The sequence below is a fragment of the Eutrigla gurnardus genome (genome assembly GCF_963514095.1).
Source record: "Eutrigla gurnardus genome assembly, chromosome: 8".
Taxonomy (NCBI): Eukaryota; Metazoa; Chordata; class Actinopteri; order Perciformes; family Triglidae; genus Eutrigla; species Eutrigla gurnardus.
The window spans coordinates 22292615-22311212 of NC_139922.1; the positions used below are offsets into that span (position 1 = coordinate 22292615).

The 18598-nt window shown below is 43.3% G+C and overlaps 2 protein-coding genes across 3 annotated transcripts; one reads left to right on the top strand and one right to left on the bottom strand.

The window, feature by feature from the left end:
* Window positions 1-269: 269 nt before the first annotated feature.
* On the bottom strand, window positions 270-16161 carry LOC311016657 (protein bicaudal D homolog 2). 2 transcript variants are annotated; one of them, XM_084014511.1, is made up of 10 exons: window positions 16142-16161; window positions 13732-14061; window positions 11664-11876; window positions 11296-11448; window positions 9389-9898; window positions 7816-8694; window positions 6979-7158; window positions 5961-6112; window positions 4423-4783; window positions 270-2773 (listed from the first exon to the last, which is right to left on the bottom strand). In XM_084014511.1, the coding sequence occupies exons 2-10, from the start codon at window positions 13978-13980 to the stop codon at window positions 2768-2770; spliced, it is 2703 nt and encodes a 900-aa protein (XP_083870637.1). In that variant the 5' UTR covers window positions 13981-14061; window positions 16142-16161; the 3' UTR covers window positions 270-2767. The 2 variants fall into 2 exon arrangements, with proteins under 2 accessions (XP_083870637.1, XP_083870636.1); XM_084014510.1 differs by lacking the exon at window positions 16142-16161 and adding an exon at window positions 15106-15289.
* On the top strand, window positions 15585-18576 carry apex2 (APEX nuclease (apurinic/apyrimidinic endonuclease) 2). The gene is made up of 6 exons (XM_084014514.1): window positions 15585-15745; window positions 15832-15915; window positions 16128-16308; window positions 16580-16723; window positions 16979-17048; window positions 17267-18576. Exons 1-6 carry the CDS (start codon window positions 15631-15633, stop codon window positions 18413-18415), a joined length of 1743 nt encoding a protein of 580 aa, XP_083870640.1. The 5' UTR covers window positions 15585-15630; the 3' UTR covers window positions 18416-18576.
* Window positions 18577-18598: the final 22 nt, after the last annotated feature.

Genomic DNA, 18598 nt, shown 5'->3' on the forward strand with positions numbered 1-18598 from the left:
GAACCATGTTTTCATCCGATTATATCTGCAGTGGATTTTCTTTTAATTTCACAAATCGCAGAGGAACATTTGCACAAGATTACTCATGTCCAAATCCCCCTGGATTTTTGGTCCAACGTGGTTTTTTTTTTCACTTTAGATTTGTCCAAAGATGGAACTTCTCTTATTGGCTAATCCGCCCGGCTGAATCACCTCAGACGTAACCACTTAACTCTATTTAAAGTGAAGGCTAAAACATGCAGCATGGTCATAAGAATGCAAACAACATACAGTGTTGACTTGTTTTTATTCTTCATGACAAAAGTGGTTCACAGGTCAGTGAAAAGAAATTGCATATACACATAAAAAGTTGAGGACCATCCAATGTGTTATGCGGGGGTGTGTGCACGTCGTCCTCACGAACAATTTACACGGAACGCAGACCACATAAATACGAGTTAAAATATTATACAACAATGGCAATTAAATTATACAAACATCTGCACAGAGTGAATTAAATAGATTAAGAAATCCATTTACAACCTTCTAAGGGATATGACGTAATGTTAAAGCACTTCCACTTCTTAGCAAGCAAATAAACTTCCATCTGTGTTTTTGACACATATGTTCTTCATTTTCCATATTCATTTATTACTTCATATAATATAACTTCATACGACACGCTTGCTAAAAAGTGAGAATATTTTATCAAAATGAAATATCGCTTTATTCAGTGCCAACACTGCTTCATGAGTTTCCTCAAAAGTAAATAAAACATAACTTAAAAAAAAAAAAAAAATCAAACTACAGTGTTGAATAGTCTCTAATTAGAAAATTGTGATGTAGTCTAAAAACAAGACGAGATCAAAACCAAGGCACTAAAAACAAAACAATATCAGCAGGATGTGGCCTCTACTAAACCACAGGACAGATTAGTTTAAAACAAAATGGTTGTCAACATTTTCTTGCATTCAGTTCCCATTTTTCAAACAGCTGTTTCTTAATGTGATCTCAAAGATCATGATTGGTCTCGTCAGGTCAATTTGAATTTTAACTGCATTCAACGAGGCAAGCGTTACAATGCTAATGGTAACGCATGTGTTGCTGTCCTCAATTCACAGCCCAAGCATCAAACCACTCTATAAGCAACACATAGTGGGTAATCAGCAACTACATGTAGATGGGTTGGGTTTTTTCCTTTGCAAGCCAGGCACCCTGCTTAACGTCGCTCTTTGAAATATTTAGTTTTGTAACATCTATTTATTATTTCTTTTAAGTCATAATGTGCTACTCCTAAAAATTAATGGACATTATTATTATTCCATTTTGCTACAAGCAGCAACTCTTAACAGCAGCCTGCCAACACTATTGGCATTCCTAACAGGAAACAATGGACGCCGTAGCCTCAGGAGAAGAAAGCGTTTGTGTGTTGTGGGTAATACTGGTTCATTACAACATGCTAACTTTGGTAGCAGACAAAAGGCATGGTGATATAAAATGATGGAATGCAAAACATGAGTTTCATTGCTTACCTGTTAGGTAAAGTAATGAGAAAAAGCAAAAGCTGAACGGGAACTGTTATTATGGTTATGTAACCAAGAGAAATGCGTACGACCCAACATATTAGTATTTGTTTTGGGCAAATCAAGCCACTTGAATTCTGGAGTGATTGCAAGTATTTTAAAAGCCACAGACAGACGAACAGGAAATTACGCTATCAGCCGATCAACGATTGTAACTTTGCCTCTTGGCATGCCCAGATGACTTCCAAAATCTGCTTATTGTGAGAGATACTAAATGGCTATTGTAAAACAGCTGCAGCCAGCTACTGTTTACTGAAAGTGAAGGCAAGTCTCAAAACCCACCCTGACCCTAAAGAACAGCAGGAAGTATGCAGGCACTGTCCTGACTTGATCTGCATAGTTCGCAAAACAAGATGCACATTAAACATCTCCCAAATCCACATCTGATTACTCTGTTTGACCTGAGGTGGTTAACTTATGGCTGACCTATTTCCATCAATGAAATAGGGTTTTACTGACCTCCAGTTAAAGGGAGTGGCTGATTGGCTAAAGCCAAAGTGCCAAACACGTCATAGGATAAAAAAGGGGCAAGTTATTGTACCACCAGGGAAAGGGAGGAACCTCAACACGATAGCAAGCTCTTTATTTGTAGGATAGCAATTATATTAATAAGGCTGCTTTGTTCTACAAAAACAACTACCTGGAAGAGTTAATGCAGGTGATCTAATGGCTTACAGACACGAAAAGACGCCAGACAGGCCTGACCGGGATGCCAGACGAAAAGGCAAGAGTGTAAAGACTTACAGCCTTAAAACAGATCAGAGCCTCGAATCAAAGTCTGAGGACAGTAAATACTGCACAGGAAAGGTCCTTCATTCCGGAATAAATACTGTTACTGGTACACCACAACACACGGCAGCCTTGAACAAGACCAGATGGAAGTTGGATCCACTTGGGACAAGACACAGTCAATGACTTCACAGAGCAATGAGCAGCACATTTGTCTCTTCATCCTTCTCCAGGCTGCATGCAGGCTTCTCTGCTCCAAGCAGAGAAAACCAAGAGGGCGGGATGAGAGTTTTTTTTTTTTTTTAAGCTTTTTTTTTTTTTTTTTTAATATATCCATGGTTGTGGTGGGTAGACTGGGGAATGTTGCGTCATATCTGGGATGAACAAGATGTCTTGAGTCAGGAAAGGAGGGAGCCGGGAGTCAACATGAAGGTCCGTATGGAGAAGAGGGTGTTTGGAGTAATGGAAGGAGTGTTTCAGCGCTACAGAGACAGGGTGAGACAGAGACACAAAAAAACATTTAGTTTAAAAAAAAATAAGCAAAAAGGTGAGGGTAATAAATAAGGATAAATGGATCAATACAACATTTAAAAGGGTCAGCCAATTAGGGTCTCCAAACCGCCGCATGAGATGGATAAAAGCAAACTAACCACAATATAATACTACAGCATACCACGGTATTTAGAAATCAGTCAGTATGATTTTCATTTTTATACAGACGCTGCTCTATCTATGATACTGAAGTCATGTGATTTTGTGCACAGCGCGCACCACCAGATGTCTATAGTATAACAGGCAGTTTAGCTGGTTAGCTACTCAGTGCTACCATCTTTTGTTGATTCAGAAAGCTCAGTTTATAGTAGGGATGTCAGTTTTGGTTAATTTTGTTGGCACAGCTCAATATAGTAAAAAAAATTATATATAGATGTAAATGAACCTACAGATCAACTTGCGTGACTGGTAAAAAAAAAACATGTTGTCTTGTCTAATCGTTGACATCTCTAGTTTGGGATTTTATTCAACTGCCAGTCTGCCACCACCATCTGCTGCATTCAGCCCACTGCTGTCGGTACGGTTGGTACCCGCTGTGTGTGTGGTCGAGAGGCGGAGAGAGAGGGAGGAAGGAAATATTAAATTACCAGTACCCTTTTAGCTGTGAGTGTAGCAGTGTGATGGAGGGCTGGCTCTTATGGTGGTCATATAGCGTATACCCCGGCGAGGAAGGTATGACAAAGCAAGCCTGTCTCTAAACAAAATACTAAAGATTGCTTATTTAATAAAGCTTATATGTTTTTATTAATTATATCTATAAATAAAGTAGTTTAGTATGCAGCATATATCTGCTTGCTACTTTATCTCAACGCCTGCGAGATGATTTAGAGTGTGAGCTCCGGGGCCTGGCAGGTGTGCCCTGAGGTTTACTACCAGAGCTCTTGCCGACATTAATGAGCGATTCCTCCGTCGTTCTGATTGTGGAGGATGATGATCTACGCCTGGACTCTCTACAGATCCCAGTCATCCTGGTCTTACCAGGTGGATTGTGATCAGGGAGGGAAGTGGTTGTCCGGGCACCTGAAGGTTTAGCGCTCAGCGGAGAAGAGACTGTATCTGACGGAAATGTGTTACGGCATGCAGTTGCTGCTTGTACAGAATTAGACCTGTAACTCAACTGTTTTCTTCTAACCGAAGTATCTAAGTTTGGTTTTAGGTCAGGCTTTAGTTTTCTTTCACCCCATGCTTCAGATGTGTTAGGATGCACACGCATAGCTTTAGAAGAGGTTAGATTTTCTATGGACGAGGAAAACGAAGGAGACTTTAGCCTGTTGGAAGCCGCTGGTACAACACGACCTGTAACGAAGGTGTCTTGACGTACAGGGAGCGAAGCTCTCCGACCTGACATACTTTTTCTTGAATCACTGACTTGTGTTTTTTTTACCGTTACCTCGCTGTTCACAGAACTGGTTGAGCCTTTACGCGTTGGGGAGTATCCGAACCTCGACTCTGTGTTAAAGATATCACTGACACTGTGGCTTCTAATGAAGGTGGCGTCCCGTGAGATACCCTTGCCACTGCATGAGCGGCTGCTTGTCTGGATGCGGTTGTCAGGACAAAGAGAGAGAGGGGTTCTTACGGGGCTTGTGTGGAGACTTCGGGTCAAACCTCGCAGGTGGTGCGTGGCCATTGCAGAAACGCTGCCGCCGAGAACAGGGCTAGCCCGTGGACTGCTTCTCAATGGGGGGCGTGCGGGACTGTTTCGGGGGCTCCGTGGAGCCCGGCCTGACTTGGTGGCCAGCTCTTTGGCCCGGGAACGGCGAGGGCTGCTGTTCAAGCTGTGGGGGGACAAAGGAGCCTCCAGGTCCTCCAAACGCTGGGTAAGAGCCAGTTTCTGCTGTATGGCCATACGCAGCAGGGAATTCAGTGTCTTCTTCTCATCCTCGGCTGCTGCCAGCTGCCTCTGCATCTCATCCAACTGGGTGACATACTGGTCACACCTGAGAGATTGTACATAGTGTAAAAGTGCAGCATGCACAAGCAGGCAAAAACAAATTAATGCACAAAGCCAGAGGAACACAACACGCATGCAAAACAGAAATTACACTCTGTCATCGTTGATTAATCTAGCATAATTTTTAAATGTATTACCTTTAAATCCAAAAGATATAAAATGATCACAAGTTGCCAAAGCTTAAATTGATGTCTTCACACGTTTTTGCATCACATACATTGATATTTAACTAACAAAATGTTATGTTATGTGAAGAAGACAACAATTAGGAAATAATTTGACTGGAATACGAGTTTAAAAATGTATACTCGATTTTCATCATATACCGTAGAAATGCATTCACTCCAGCTAGCCACATGATGGCACCACGTAACTTAGTTATAAACAAGAGGATCTTTTAAGCTGTAATCTTTAGCCTGTTGCAACAGGCAGTAGTAGTCCTTGACCACTGTCTGTTCTCCAATCCTTCTTAGGGATAATCATATGCCAGCTCATAACTGTCTGGAGAGGGCCTAGACAGGTAATGCATGTCTAAGAAGCTTCTCTGGCAATTAGTATTTGTAACACTGGAAACATTTCTGCTGTCTATTAAAAAAAACATTAAAAAGCAAAGGGAAACAAACATTAATTCACCAACAACCCAATACAACACACCTCCAAACAATTATCCAAGCAAAAATGATTCTGGGAAGAGGTTAGTGATTAGTGACTGAAGTGTTGTGGTCTGTCAGTTTAACTCTTGACAGCACCATCCCATCCTGCCAACCATCCCACCCGTGTCCCTCAGACATAAGGCTTTTCCTTCCCTAAGGTGACCTGGCTTGATGGGACAAATCTGTCCATGCCTCCTCCCCCATCGGCACAGGGCAGAGCATGTGGTTCATAATCTTCACGTTAACTGGTGGATTGTCTACAGGCGTAATAAGCACGGTAAGCTTATTACACTGAGCGATAGCAGAAGCTGTACCACAACAAGAGCACCATTACTAAGCACTAAAAGAGCAGACAGTCAGAACTAATCAACATGGTTCAGCTCAAATAAAGTGCAAAGCAAAGAAAAATCTACTTTGTCACAGGACAAAATAAATACAGGTCTTTTGTGTCTTTTCCAACGCTGCGGCATAGAACGCTTACTTATCTCAAACATAAAAAGGAAAACTTACCGACTGGCAAACATGACTCGCAGTGACGAGAAGGTGGCGGCGTCCTCCTTCAAGGCTTTGAGCTCGTTGCGCAGTTTCATCATGGTCTCTGACACTATGCTCTTCTCCGTGTCATACTTGGTTTTCAAATTGGACAGGGCCAATTCTGCTGTCTGCAAATCACCAGCAAGACAAATTATCATTATATGCTACTGTAGCAGCATCTTCCCCCCTTTCAAAGTGAGTGTAATGCATATTATCATGCATGATTTGTTTTAAATAGACATTTTATCTAGTCTACAGAAAAAAAGCAAAAACATAACACAGCTAGGCTATATTTAGTCTATTATCATAGGGCCGTGGCGCTGTGTCCATCACTGAATGGAGACGAGGAGAGATAGAACGCATCACTTTGGTTTGGCTTAGCTGATAATACTAAAAATACTCCTATTAATAATAATGGCTTGATAGGAAAGAAGCTGAAGCCTAAGGTGTGATCACCTTTGACATATCTGCGATAAGAAAAGAGAAAGAAAAACAACAGTCGTAGAAATCAGAATTGAGAGGGTGAACTACTTTATGTGAGGACAGCCCAGCCAAAAAGATTACCTTGAGAGTGTTTGTGTTTGTGAAAGTGAGAGTGACAGCTAAGGGAATGACAGAAGCAGGTCAGGCAGCGCTTGAGCCACAGGAAAGGGAAGGTAGAGGAGAGTTCAAACTGAGGATTGCAACCTCCCCCTGTGCTCAAGGTGCAGACCAACGTGAGTGCAAAGTCACTGCTAGACGGGACAGTGAGGAAACAGGTCAACACACTGCCTTTGTCAATATTATGTGTGCTTTTTAATGACAGGATTAAAAAAAATCCACATATTGGCCTTGGACATTAGGGGATTACGTTTTAGTGAAAGTCCCTGACAGGTTGATTCAGATGAATACCCTGACATGGAATACTAGCCTGTTACAAGACTAAAGTTTTTCAAACAGGGCAAATAAATAAAAAGGGAAAATTGGAGCATAGCCAGTGCTTGTTGTGACCTACCTGTTTGTTAGCCTTGAGGACAGTCCTGAGGGTAGCAATCTGTTCTCTCTTGGTGCTGAGAAGGGACTTGAGTTTAAGTACTTCTTCCATTAGGCTTTCAGCATCCCGCTCCAACTCTCCGCTGCTGCTGAACCCAGAGTAAGGCATCGCGCCCCTCTGACGACAGAGGTCCACTGCCACCTGAGAGAGCATAGACATTCATTCATAACAGAGGTAACTGTGTTTGACTTGCAAAATAACCATTATGTCCAAATTATTTATGTTTGTCTTATAGTATTAGAGTTTTTCTTTTTATATAAAGTATATCCAAATATCACTATTATCTTATTATCTATTATGGCCAAAATTATTTTTTTTAAATGAATCCAGTTAATCCAAGATGTCTTAACAATATGGTTATACACCTGTGAAATGAGTCTTCAGAAATAAAATAAGGCAAAGAGCAACTATATGCATTTTAAACTGTGTGTTTTACTCCATAAAAGGTTCCCAGTGTTCCAGACGCTGCATTTTTCAGTGTAGAGGAAGCCACAGTGCCTCATAATCTAATCCATTCAAACCCACCCACCTCGCACACACACACACGTGTCAGCAAGTCCCACGCCAGGCGTTGGATTTGACCTGCCACGGGAGCTAATCAGCTACAATTAACAGTCCAAGCTGAGACCTTTGCCCAGACGAAAAACCTGGCTTTCAGTGATCGAGCCGCAACGAAGGAGTTAGAGAATTTTAACTAGTTATGTTTCAATCCACAAACAATCTAATACTCGTAGTAGTATTAGATTGGCATGCTAATAAAGTCTGACATACTGTATGTGATAAGCAGTGCTGTCTTACCCGGAGGTGTTTGATCTGGCAACGGATGACTGCTACCAAGTTGCGGACATTTGAAGGGTCCCTGAAATCCAGGGTGGGGGATCCAGGGCAATTAGGAGAGTCTCCACTGGCTCCTGCACTGTCCACCTCCCCCATGAACTGCAATGCTGAAGCTTTGGAGTTGAACATGTCATTGGCTCGCGGCTTCTTCTGGGAGTTGTGCTGGGGGTAGGCGTAGTGCGATCTTCGTGCACTACTGCCTCCAATGCTTGACCTAGCGCCATCACGGTAATAGTCCAGGGTAACTCGTTTGGGTGTCAGGTTGTTGCACACGCAGATGTGGTGATAGAGGTTGGACAGCTCCTCGGAGAAAGCCAGCAGCTCTTCCTGTGCGACGCTCAAGTGCCCCTCTGAATCAATGGCTACTTTTCGTGTGGCTCCAATCTCCTTTTCGAGCTCACAGATGCGCTCCTGGTCCTGCTTGCTGGACTTGATGCATTGACGGATCTTGTCAGCCAGCTCCTGGGCCTCTGCCCTCCATCGATCCTTTTCCTGCTTGTACCTGTGCTCCAGCGTGTTGTACCGAGTTCCTGCCTGAGACAGTTCATCTCGCAGCTTCAGGAGGTCTTCGCTGGCTGAACGCATGCGCGCCTCCAACACCTCCTTGCTCTTGGTGTCTACCTCGTAGTCAAAGACGGGGTTGCCACCATCTCCATTATCCGTCTCATCGCCTCCCCTGTCATCTGCCTCGTTGTTGTGCTGGCTGCCCTTCACAGCTTCCAGCTGTTGGGTGAGGGATCCAACCTTGTCCACTTGCTGACTGAGGGCCTGTTTGGACACTACCAGCTGCATCTGGAGTTCCTCCACCTTGCTAATGAGACCAGACTTATCTCGTTCTGCCTGGACACACACACACATGGACACATGAAAACCTTGGTATGTATGAAAATTATTGATGTTCATTAGTTGAATAATCATCCATTAGGCCAAAACTGATTGCTGATTATTTACCATCACACAAAAGGATAGTTCTATGTAACACAAACATCTCCCCCATCCCCCATCACCTTTACTCTTCATGCATTTTTTATGTAAGTCAGTGGCTGACCCCATTCAGATCCACACCCAACATCTGATGGGTGGAAGCTTGCCAACCCAGCCCCCGATTTAAGTGCATCATGAATAATATATTTTCCTCAGAGGGATGACAGTTAAAGACATTCTTAATTTTCCTAAGTAACCCTAATTTGTGAGGCTCGACTGTATCAGGTGGGAGTTCTCTAAATTGCTTGGTGAAGTAGATGATGCAATGTGGCACCCGGTGGCTTTTTATTAATAAAGAAATGCTAATTTTAAATACAAATGCAGTTCTATGAAAAAACAACTACTCACACTTTGTTCCCATTTAATGAGTGAATTAAAAAGGGAATAGCAGTAGGGTACAGGCTTTTCTTCGCATTGTCTTGTCTAATTTAAATATTATAACACATTATTGCCCCTACATCTTTTTGTGGCAATCATTTTCATCTTTTTTTCCTGTAACTTAACCATATTAATGTATGTATATTTTTAGGAATATTGTCTTGTTGCTTACCTGTAGGAGTTGCTGTTTTAGCTTCTGGCTGTCTGAAAAGTGTAGCTCACTCAGCAGGTCTGACACCAGCCCTGAGGCTGGAGCACGCAGGAATACGTCACTGCTGCGTGGAGTGGAGTAGCGATGGATGAGGCCATTACTTTTGGAGCCCCCCAAGTGAGGAGGGTGAGCAGAATTGGGAGCAGACCCAGGACCATTATTAATGCCGCTGTCCTGATCCTCTCCCTCACCTTCTCCCTCTCCCCCCTGGCCCTCCTCCTGGCTGTCATCCAGCTGCTCCAAGTGGAGCTCCAGGTTCCCCACAGAATCAAAGGGGTTAAGGGTCAAGGCGGAGAGCTCTCGACGCAGGTTGTTCTTCTGCTCCCTCTCCTCCTTCAGGGCTTCCAGGGCCTCATCCAGCTGCCTCTCTGCTATCTCCCTCAGCCTCGCTGCCTCCTCCATCTGAGCTCGCAGCTCCTCTTGCTCCTCGTTCTTGTGGGTCAGCTCCAGCTTTATCGATTCAAACTCAACCTGAAATGTTCCAAGGAGCACAATCAGAGAGATGTTTTTAATGGGTCTTTCTATGTTGTTTTATTCCCCTTGTCAGCACACGAGTGATGATTAGCACCAATTTTCTCTTGGAAATGGATGTGTACAGTTCAGTACGTAAATAATACAAATCATACATGTAATATTAAAACTACTTTCCAATGTCTGAGAGTACTATAATTTAGGGGTTTTGTGTATAACAACAAAAAGGATTTCCGACAGGATTTCCGAGACTGTAGAGGCGAGACTAAATGTCATCCAAAAGACCACTAAAGGATCATGGACACACTAACAAATCCTGTCTACATTTAGAACTAGTCATGGACAGTTTGTCTTGGCAGAGCTGCAACATAAACATAAGGCACATCTTCAAATGGAAGCACTTGTCTCACAATCTCAGGAATCCAAACCATGACAGTAACAAAACTATAAAATATAACCATCAGACATACTGTTCAACATTTTGAAAGATACATTTAAGTACATTTTGTTATAAACACACACACATCCTACCTAAATATTGAATCTGTTCTGTGGTGTTTTTGATAGTTTGAAGTTGCACCCATACTCTGTTAAGGGCTTCTCTCCTGCATGGGCAAGCTAACATAACATGCATGTGACATGTATTCAGTAGATTAAAACCTTGTCAATTCAAAGAATTTTCCAACATTCCAATGAAATGGTGACCGTTGAATAATCTCACCCATTAACAAGCATTTGAAGCTTATCTGGTCTGTCAGTAGCTGGCTGTTACATGATTCCTGACAGTTTGCTCACAGCTAGGAGCAATATTTTTCCCAGGACAACACATCATTTCTCAAAGCATTCAAAGTCATGGAGGACTTGAAAGATACTCTGAAATTGAGTGACCCGCTATTACTTGTAAATCATAAAATTGCTACACTGGATCCTGGTTGTCATAGTACTACTCACAACTCAAATTTGTTTTTAATTTCCTGTTGCATATTGCCAGTGACATGTTTCATTGCACATCATGTCTGTGTCTCAGGGGCAGCAACCCAACTGGGAATTCACAACAAGAGCAGGTGCTCAAGAGAAGAACTGTTCTTAGCTGTGGTAGACATTTCATTTTCCAGAAAAAGCAACATTTAAGCACCCAGCAACTGGAAAGGTGAATGCAGTACACTATAACATTGACCATATGATAGTGTATTAGCGACCACCTACATGTACTTCACAAACACAAATATCACAAGTATGTGAATGTCTCAACTTAATTGCGTATTTCTACATATATGTTCAATACTACCATTCTGGATACAGTTTTTATTCTTAATCCATCCATCTATTCATTTACAACTACACCCAGGTAGAATGGACATGTATTTAGTAAAGCTGCAGCTTGAGTGATAACTGACCTGGTTTTCTTTGAGCACAGACACCTGCTTTTGCAGAGATATGTTCTCTTCTTCTAATTCGCCATTGTCCTGCAACTGGCGCAGCTCACGCACTTTATATTCCTTCATCTCATCCCTCTGATGGCCCTTTTCAGCCTCCAGACACTCGCACTCCTGTAGAACACAACCCACAGTCAAATCAGTAAAAAGCACAACATTCAAAAGACACAGCTACCAAATTCACAACATGCATGGTTAATTTTACTTTGAGAACAAGTCTACACAACTAATATAGGTTCAGGGTTCCATTATATGTATCATGACAAGACAGCAACTGGAAGTATACAGTATAACACCAGCGTGCAGGTATACCGAGAGAGCCACTATACCTTCTTAAGCTGGGTGGAGACCACCCCAAGTCTATCGATCTCTGCATGGGAATTGCTCAGAGCAAGGCGTGCTTGCTTTAGCTCTGCCTGGAGTTCCTCCATGCGGGTTGCCATGGCAGCCTCCTTAGTGGCAGTCTCCTGCAGCAAGTTTTCCTCCCGGCACTCTCCATCTGCAGCTGCACGCTTCTGGCTGCTCACAGTATCTGCAAATGCCTTTAAACAAAAAAAAAGGAGTTGAAGGACACATTGGAACAATTGCAGTGCTGAAAGACAAATTAATTCAAGTTATGCTACGCATATCAAGGCAAGATATGCATCTTTAGCAAAGGAAGGAAATAGGGCTTCATTGACAACACCCATGTTAAACCTGATTACAGGCATACAGGCTGCTCTGGTTTGGTAACAAGACACCAGACCTTAATAGCATTTCCCACACTGTTCCTCTGTATTTGTATCTGGCTGATGTGATACAGTGAACTGAAAGCAATACACTTAGCTCTGTAAAAGCAGGTATTTCTTTCTTTTCTTCACAGCCTGTTATAATTAGTAACCGTGACACATTATGCATCAGTGACTGCAGATGAAAGAGCTATGAAATAAGGTGTTAAATGAGATGAACATGCTTCTAAACACACTCTACTGATCATTCTGGTGTGGTTGTATAACATAATGCTAATTCACAACACATGAGTCTGCTCTGGGTTGCTAAAACCCTGCCACAGCTTAGGTAGGTAAACAGCCAAGACATGGGGTTTATGCAGATTATTAAAAAAAATGCTGAAATTCTGTACCACTACGTCCCTTAAGCCATAAAGAGCTTTGACCAGTTTCAATGTTATTCTGGCACATATTTATTGCTAAATATCCAACTGCTTGTGAGCAGGATTTTATACGTCTCAATTCAAACAGGTGGATGGAACAATTGCAAAACCAAAAATCTGTCCACATGACAGGATTTTATTTTATAGGATTACCCTCTTATATAAATCAGTTTTTAAAAGGCCATTACAGTAATACTAAATACATTAATGGCCCGTCTGAGTCCACAAACTCAGTTTATGGAGATGTTGTCAATTTTAGTGTTCAATGGTCAATAATTATCAAAAAGAAAAAATTATTGGAAGGCACAATGTGTCCCAATTTGTCGGTGATAGACATGGATTACATGGTAATCTGAGCTATGACATATTGGTCTAGTTACTGGTACAGTGTATCTGTGGAGACCCTGCCTTCTACCTTTCTCAAAGAGCAGTTGGACCCCTTTTGGGGGTGTAACCCCCAGCCAATAAGCATGTAGCCAGGTCTTATTCCCAGGTCAAACACTGCCGCTTTGTTACGATGTGTTTATTTCTGCTTTAGAATGTAACCGTCGTGAAAAATCAGAAATATGGTTTTGTTGTTTTGATTCAGGGCTTTGTTCCGTCCCTCTTTGTTCACGCTATCTCACTCAACACCCTCTGCGCTCTTTTGCCAATGCATTGAGCTGGAGAGGAGGGGCACATTTCGAATGCTGTACTTACAAACAACCAACAATATAACAACACTTTGTACATTCAAGAATCAAAATCATTTTAGTATGAAGAGAGAGAGAGAGAGAAAGTAACACTTTAAAAGCACCGGATGTGCTGACTAATTGGCTGTTGTCCTAATCACTAAATAGTGTTCTCCCACTGATGCCATCAGCATCAGATGACATATGAGAGCAAAACTGACTCAGCATGCAATCACAAGCCCCTTCATTGAAAGTATAACATGAGGTCGCAGCTGTAACAGAACTGTTATTGTGGTAGCAGAATGACATGACGACGAGTTACCAAGATGCAATAAAGAGATGAGCAATCAAATTCAAGACATAGTCACAGGTCACTTGTACGTGTTAAATATATATATATAAAAAAACCTCTCAATGTCATGTGACACCATCTACTTCTAGAAAAACATTTTTGTACAATGGTAATGCAGATGAAACATATATTCTGAAATATTTAAAATGGTTGCAACTGTTGGGGAGGGACTTCAAAAACCTCAAGTTGTCTAAATATAACTATAATGCCTTGAGTGTTCCTACCTCTTTGAGCTGCTGTAGCTCCCCTTTGAGTGCTTCATGCTCCTCTTCCAGCTGCCTGTGTTTCATCTTGAGAGCAGCACTTTCCTCCAGCACCACTAGGCCATAGCGGGCTGCCTGCAGCTTCTCCTCTGTGGCCTCCTGGAGCTCCAGAGTCAGCCGTACCACCTCGGTCTTCATGTCTCCGCTCCCCATCTCGACCTCCTCTCTCTCTACTGCTGCACCCGCTGTGTCTGCATCTGCCTCCAGCATCCTTGCTTGGCCTCCCACTCGTCTGCCAATGTTCTACTGGGACACCTGCCTCCTTCACTCTCCCACTCTCATTACTCCACACTACAAAAAAAACACAAAGACGTCGTTTATGTAAACTTCTTAGAACAATAAATCATATTGGAACATCCATTGAGCAAACTGAATAGGGCAAGATTAACTTGAGGACTGGTTGAATGGGAAAATTCCACTCAGCTCAAAATGCCAGTGGCCATTAGACAAATCCAAATAATAAACGATAACTCATGCACTTTGCAAATATGTATTTAGCCGTCATAAGTAACAATGTACACCTCCATCAAGTACGTTGCGGCCATTTGCCTGTTTTGAATAACGGTTAAACAATGGTATCTACAGATCGACTCGGATGATTCCTCTACCGGCCGCAGTTAAAAAAAAAAAAAAAAGGGTGCCACTATTAAACTCGGATGCAACACCATTTACCTTCAACATCAGCAACGTTAAGGGTACATCTCTTCCGAATACGCCCAAAGCTAATGTTAGCTGCGCGTTTATGACAGCTTAATTGCGTGTCCTCCACGAAGCAGCCGTGTCAACAGCATGGATAAAGGTTACTTTGGCCATGCTTACTGACTGGGTGGGGCGGACCTCCCTTTTATCCTCATGTCCTCTCCTATGACCGAAGATGGAAACACCAGCCGCCGGTTGTCCGGTGAATGATGCATCCGTTGCTCTTAACCGTACTCAAACTAGATCTCCCCAGCATCAAGAGAGTATATTAAAATAGGTAATTAACCTGCAATTATATTCTCCCTCACTTTCGCGTTAATTTAAACGGTCAGGTGGTCTCCGAAGTTAGTGAATATTATTCCGACATGGATACAAAATCTAAGGCGACAACCGGCCCGACAGCTAGCTCTAGAGTAGTTTTAGCCAAATGCGGGCAGCAAACCACACCACAATGCTACTAGCAACGTCGAGTTAAATGATGTAGCTAACGTTAGCTAGTTTCGCGTTGTGGTTAGTTAAATGGTACAAAAAGGCTTAGCGGAACAGGCTCACACGGTTGTTCTACTCCGGCGGTAACGTCACCCGCATCCTGTCAGACAAGCTAATTAGCTAACGCTAAAAAACTAGCTCACTCACCCTCTGGTTTTTGTGTCAAAGATGGAGCTCGCCGGCTGCGAGCGAAACGTCCACCGTGTGTAGCGTTACTTCCTCCGCGCAACTGTCAGTGGCAACGGTTGCTAATTGCGATAGTAGGCAGCCAGGCGGCTCCAGCCCCAGGTTACTTAAACAGCCCCTCTTCGCTTCCTCCCACTCGGCTCTCCGGTTTCACAGTGAGGTCTGGTGTCAAAAGCGCGCCGAAAACGTGAAAGCGCTATTACCCCCCCTAGCTAGGCAACAGCGTAATGCAAATTACGCCAACATTTAATCACCTTTTGTTTTAAGTGTAATTGTGGGCAATTGTATACATACATACAATTCAAAATTAATTCCGTAAACACAACAATTTAATGTTTAAGAGAAAACACTAAATATGAGAGAAACAACGAAAGATTAGCGAATAAATGCACTTCCGCTCGTACTTTCCTTGGCTTCCTTTTTACTTCCGGGTGTGCGCGTCGTGCGTCCCGAGTCAAACAACGGTAGAAGACCAAATGAGTCGCGATGAAGATCGTTACCTGGAACATTAACGGCATAAGGACTTTCGGAGGCGGAATTAAAGGGGCCCTTGACTCACTTGGCGCAGATATTATCTGTGTTCAAGAGACAAAAGTGACGAGTAAGTGGCGTTTGGAAACCCGTCATGTCATGTACCCATAACATACCGGACAGGAGTGTTAAACCCTGAATTTGTCCCCCTCACAGGAGACTTGCTTGATGAGAGAACTGCCATTGTTGATGGCTACAACTCATATTTCAGCTTCAGTCGAGGGCGCAGCGGCTATTCAGGTGCTTTAACAATTAATGTGTTTATTTCCAATTGTATTAGAAAAGAAGACAAAAAGATTGCCAATAATGAACTTCTCTGAATGGGCACTCAGTTGTTAGGGCAACAGGAAATCCCTGTTAAGTCCCCACCCATTGTTACACATGCTTTATGGTTGCTGCAGTGCTGACCACCACACAAACTAATTAAAACTCCCATTCCTGGCATGCAAAAGGGGTCGCCACTTACTGTAAAGACAGTGCCACTCCGTTGGCGGCTGAGGAGGGTCTCACGGGGCTGCTGACCAACCACGAAGGGGCCGTCGGATGCTATGGCGACCAGACTGAGTTCTGTGGCGAGGAGTTGCAGCTTTTGGACAACGAAGGGCGAGCCGTTCTCACACAGCACAACATCATGTAAGAGAAAATCACCCTGCTTTGATGCTTCCTTATAGCATGCTTATGTGCTGTTGCGTAGTATTTACTCCATTTGTATCATTTAACTGCATATGCACCAGAATAACCCTCACAATCTTTACTTTTTCATCAAATTATTCTCCTCTTATAAGGATTCCACATCTTTGATCAAAATAAACTGTTGTTAAAGACAAGGGAGATTCTAATGCATGTGTAATTTATTTTGTAAACTATAGATTTAGGTGCCTCTTTGACTTGTTTCCCCCCTCAGGTGCCGGGGCAAAGAGCAGACTGTCACTGTAATCAATGTGTATTGTCCACGGGCTGATCCTGAGAAGCCGGAGCGAAAGCAGTTCAAACTGCAGTTCTACAAGGTGCTTCAGAGTCGGGCTGAAGCTATACTGAAGGCTGGGGGGTGAGTTTCCACGGACTGAAAATAATGATTTGTTACAATGATGCACGGCTCTATTTAGACATTCAAACTGGAGCCGTTTTCATTTCTAACAATGCTTGATTTAAGCACACATGTGCCTTCAGACGTGTTGCAATGCGAGTCGTTGGTTGTGGTAAAAGAAGCAGTTTATACGTAATTCTTGCATTTACAGCATCATTTTGAACAAAATGTTTAACATTTGTGTTAATTTTTTTTTTTTTTCGTTCTATTTTTCAGCCACGTGATTGTTTTAGGAGATGTAAATACATCCCACCGGCAAATAGACCACTGTGACCCCAGTGATTTAGTAAGTAAAAAGGTTTAAATGCATTCATATGGATGTTTTGCTTGTCTATGCTTATTCAATATCTTGCTGAGAGTCAGAGAAGATCGATTCTCGTGTCTGCGTGGTTAATATGAAGTTAGTCAACAGTCAAACTATCATATAAAATAAAATAATGTTTCTGCAGAATATGTATTTCATTGTAATCAAACTCCACCTACTTGGCGGTTCTCATTGCTTAGGATGATTTCGGTGAAAACCCCGGGAGGAAGTGGCTGAATGGCTTTTTGCACAGTGGCACACAAGAAGAGGAAACGAAGGAGGAAGAACCCGATGACGAATCCGAGGTCACTTCATCGGAACCAGTCCACGGCGGGAAATTTGTGGACACCTTTCGCTATTTCCACCCAACTCGCACCAGCGCCTTCACATGCTGGTCCACCCTCACCGGAGCACGGCAGACCAACTACGGCACGCGCATTGACTACATATTCGCCGATTGCCGGTTAGTCGAGGAGCAGTTTGTGGCAGCAGACATCCTGCCGGAGGTGGAGGGGTCGGACCACTGCCCTGTTTGGGGAAAACTGAGCTGCGCTCTCCTGCCCAGCCCCAAGCCTCCTCCCCTCTGTACACGCTACCTGCCGGAGTTCGCTGGCAAACAGCAGAAACTCTCCCGCTTCCTCGTTAAGGTGGACCAAAAATCCATTCAGTCCGAGCAGAGGGATGCATTACCTGGATCTCAGGAAGAGGAGGAAAGGAGAGAGAATTTAAACCCATCCGGGGCTGGAAACGCCTCCGGTAAAAAACGGTTATTAAAACCGGACTCCGTTATCCCAAAGGGGAAAAGGCCTAAAACAGTGAAGACTACTTCCAAACCACAGGGCAGCCTACTCTCCTTTTTCAAACTCAAAAACGTTCCCCCTACTGAAGCCCCCCTTAGGCAGTGTGAAAAAACACTCTGCACTGACAGGGTTACCTCATCACAAAACTCCCAGAAAGCATCCACAACTAGCCCTGACGCACCCTCAGCCACAAGCAGCGAACCTGGAAATACTGAGCCGGTCTCTGTTGGATCACCACAGCTGTGCACCAGCAGCACCTCAGAGGAAAATAACGAACAGGGGAAGGCGGAACATTTAACCCCTGGGCCCACCGCGGGCCACTCAGACGCCAAGAAAGGGGCATCGTTAGTGTTTTGGAGGTCAGTGCTTCGGGGGCCGCCCCCACCCCCCTCCTGTAAGGTCCACGGGGAACCCTGCGTGCTTCGTACTGTGAAAAAGGAAGGGCCGACCACCGGAAAGCAGTTCTTCGTGTGTGCCCGTCCTCAGGGACACGCCTCCAACCCCGACGCTCGCTGTAATTTTTTTGTGTGGGTAGACAAGGGGAAGTGACCTGTTTACTGTAAAAGTTGTTTTTCCTCTGAATTACCACCACTTGCCCAAACATGTACTGTAGGACTACTATACACACACACATCTCATCATTTCACAGATTTGAATCATTGAAAGTATTCTCTTTTTGCTAATATTAATAAAACATTTTATATTCCTTTGAGTTTGGTTTTATTTGTTCTC

Bases quoted from the DNA above. Each gene is read 5' to 3' on its own strand.
- LOC311016657 (XM_084014511.1), bottom strand. From the start codon at position 13,980: ATGCTGGAGGCAGATGCAGACACAGCGGGTGCAGCAGTAGAGAGAGAG. The intron at 9,899-11,295 runs GTCAGTTATCAC...GGAACATTTCAG, and splicing joins CTGTGCTCAAAGAAAACCAG to GTTGAGTTTGAATCGATAAA. The intron at 7,159-7,815 runs GTAAGACAGCAC...ATGCTCTCTCAG, and splicing joins GCCAGATCAAACACCTCCGG to GTGGCAGTGGACCTCTGTCG.
- apex2 (XM_084014514.1), top strand. From the start codon at position 15,631: ATGAAGATCGTTACCTGGAACATTAACGGCATAAGGACTTTCGGAGGC. The intron at 15,746-15,831 runs GTAAGTGGCGTT...TCCCCCTCACAG, and splicing joins TCAAGAGACAAAAGTGACGA to GAGACTTGCTTGATGAGAGA. The intron at 16,309-16,579 runs GTAAGAGAAAAT...TTCCCCCCTCAG, and splicing joins CTCACACAGCACAACATCAT to GTGCCGGGGCAAAGAGCAGA.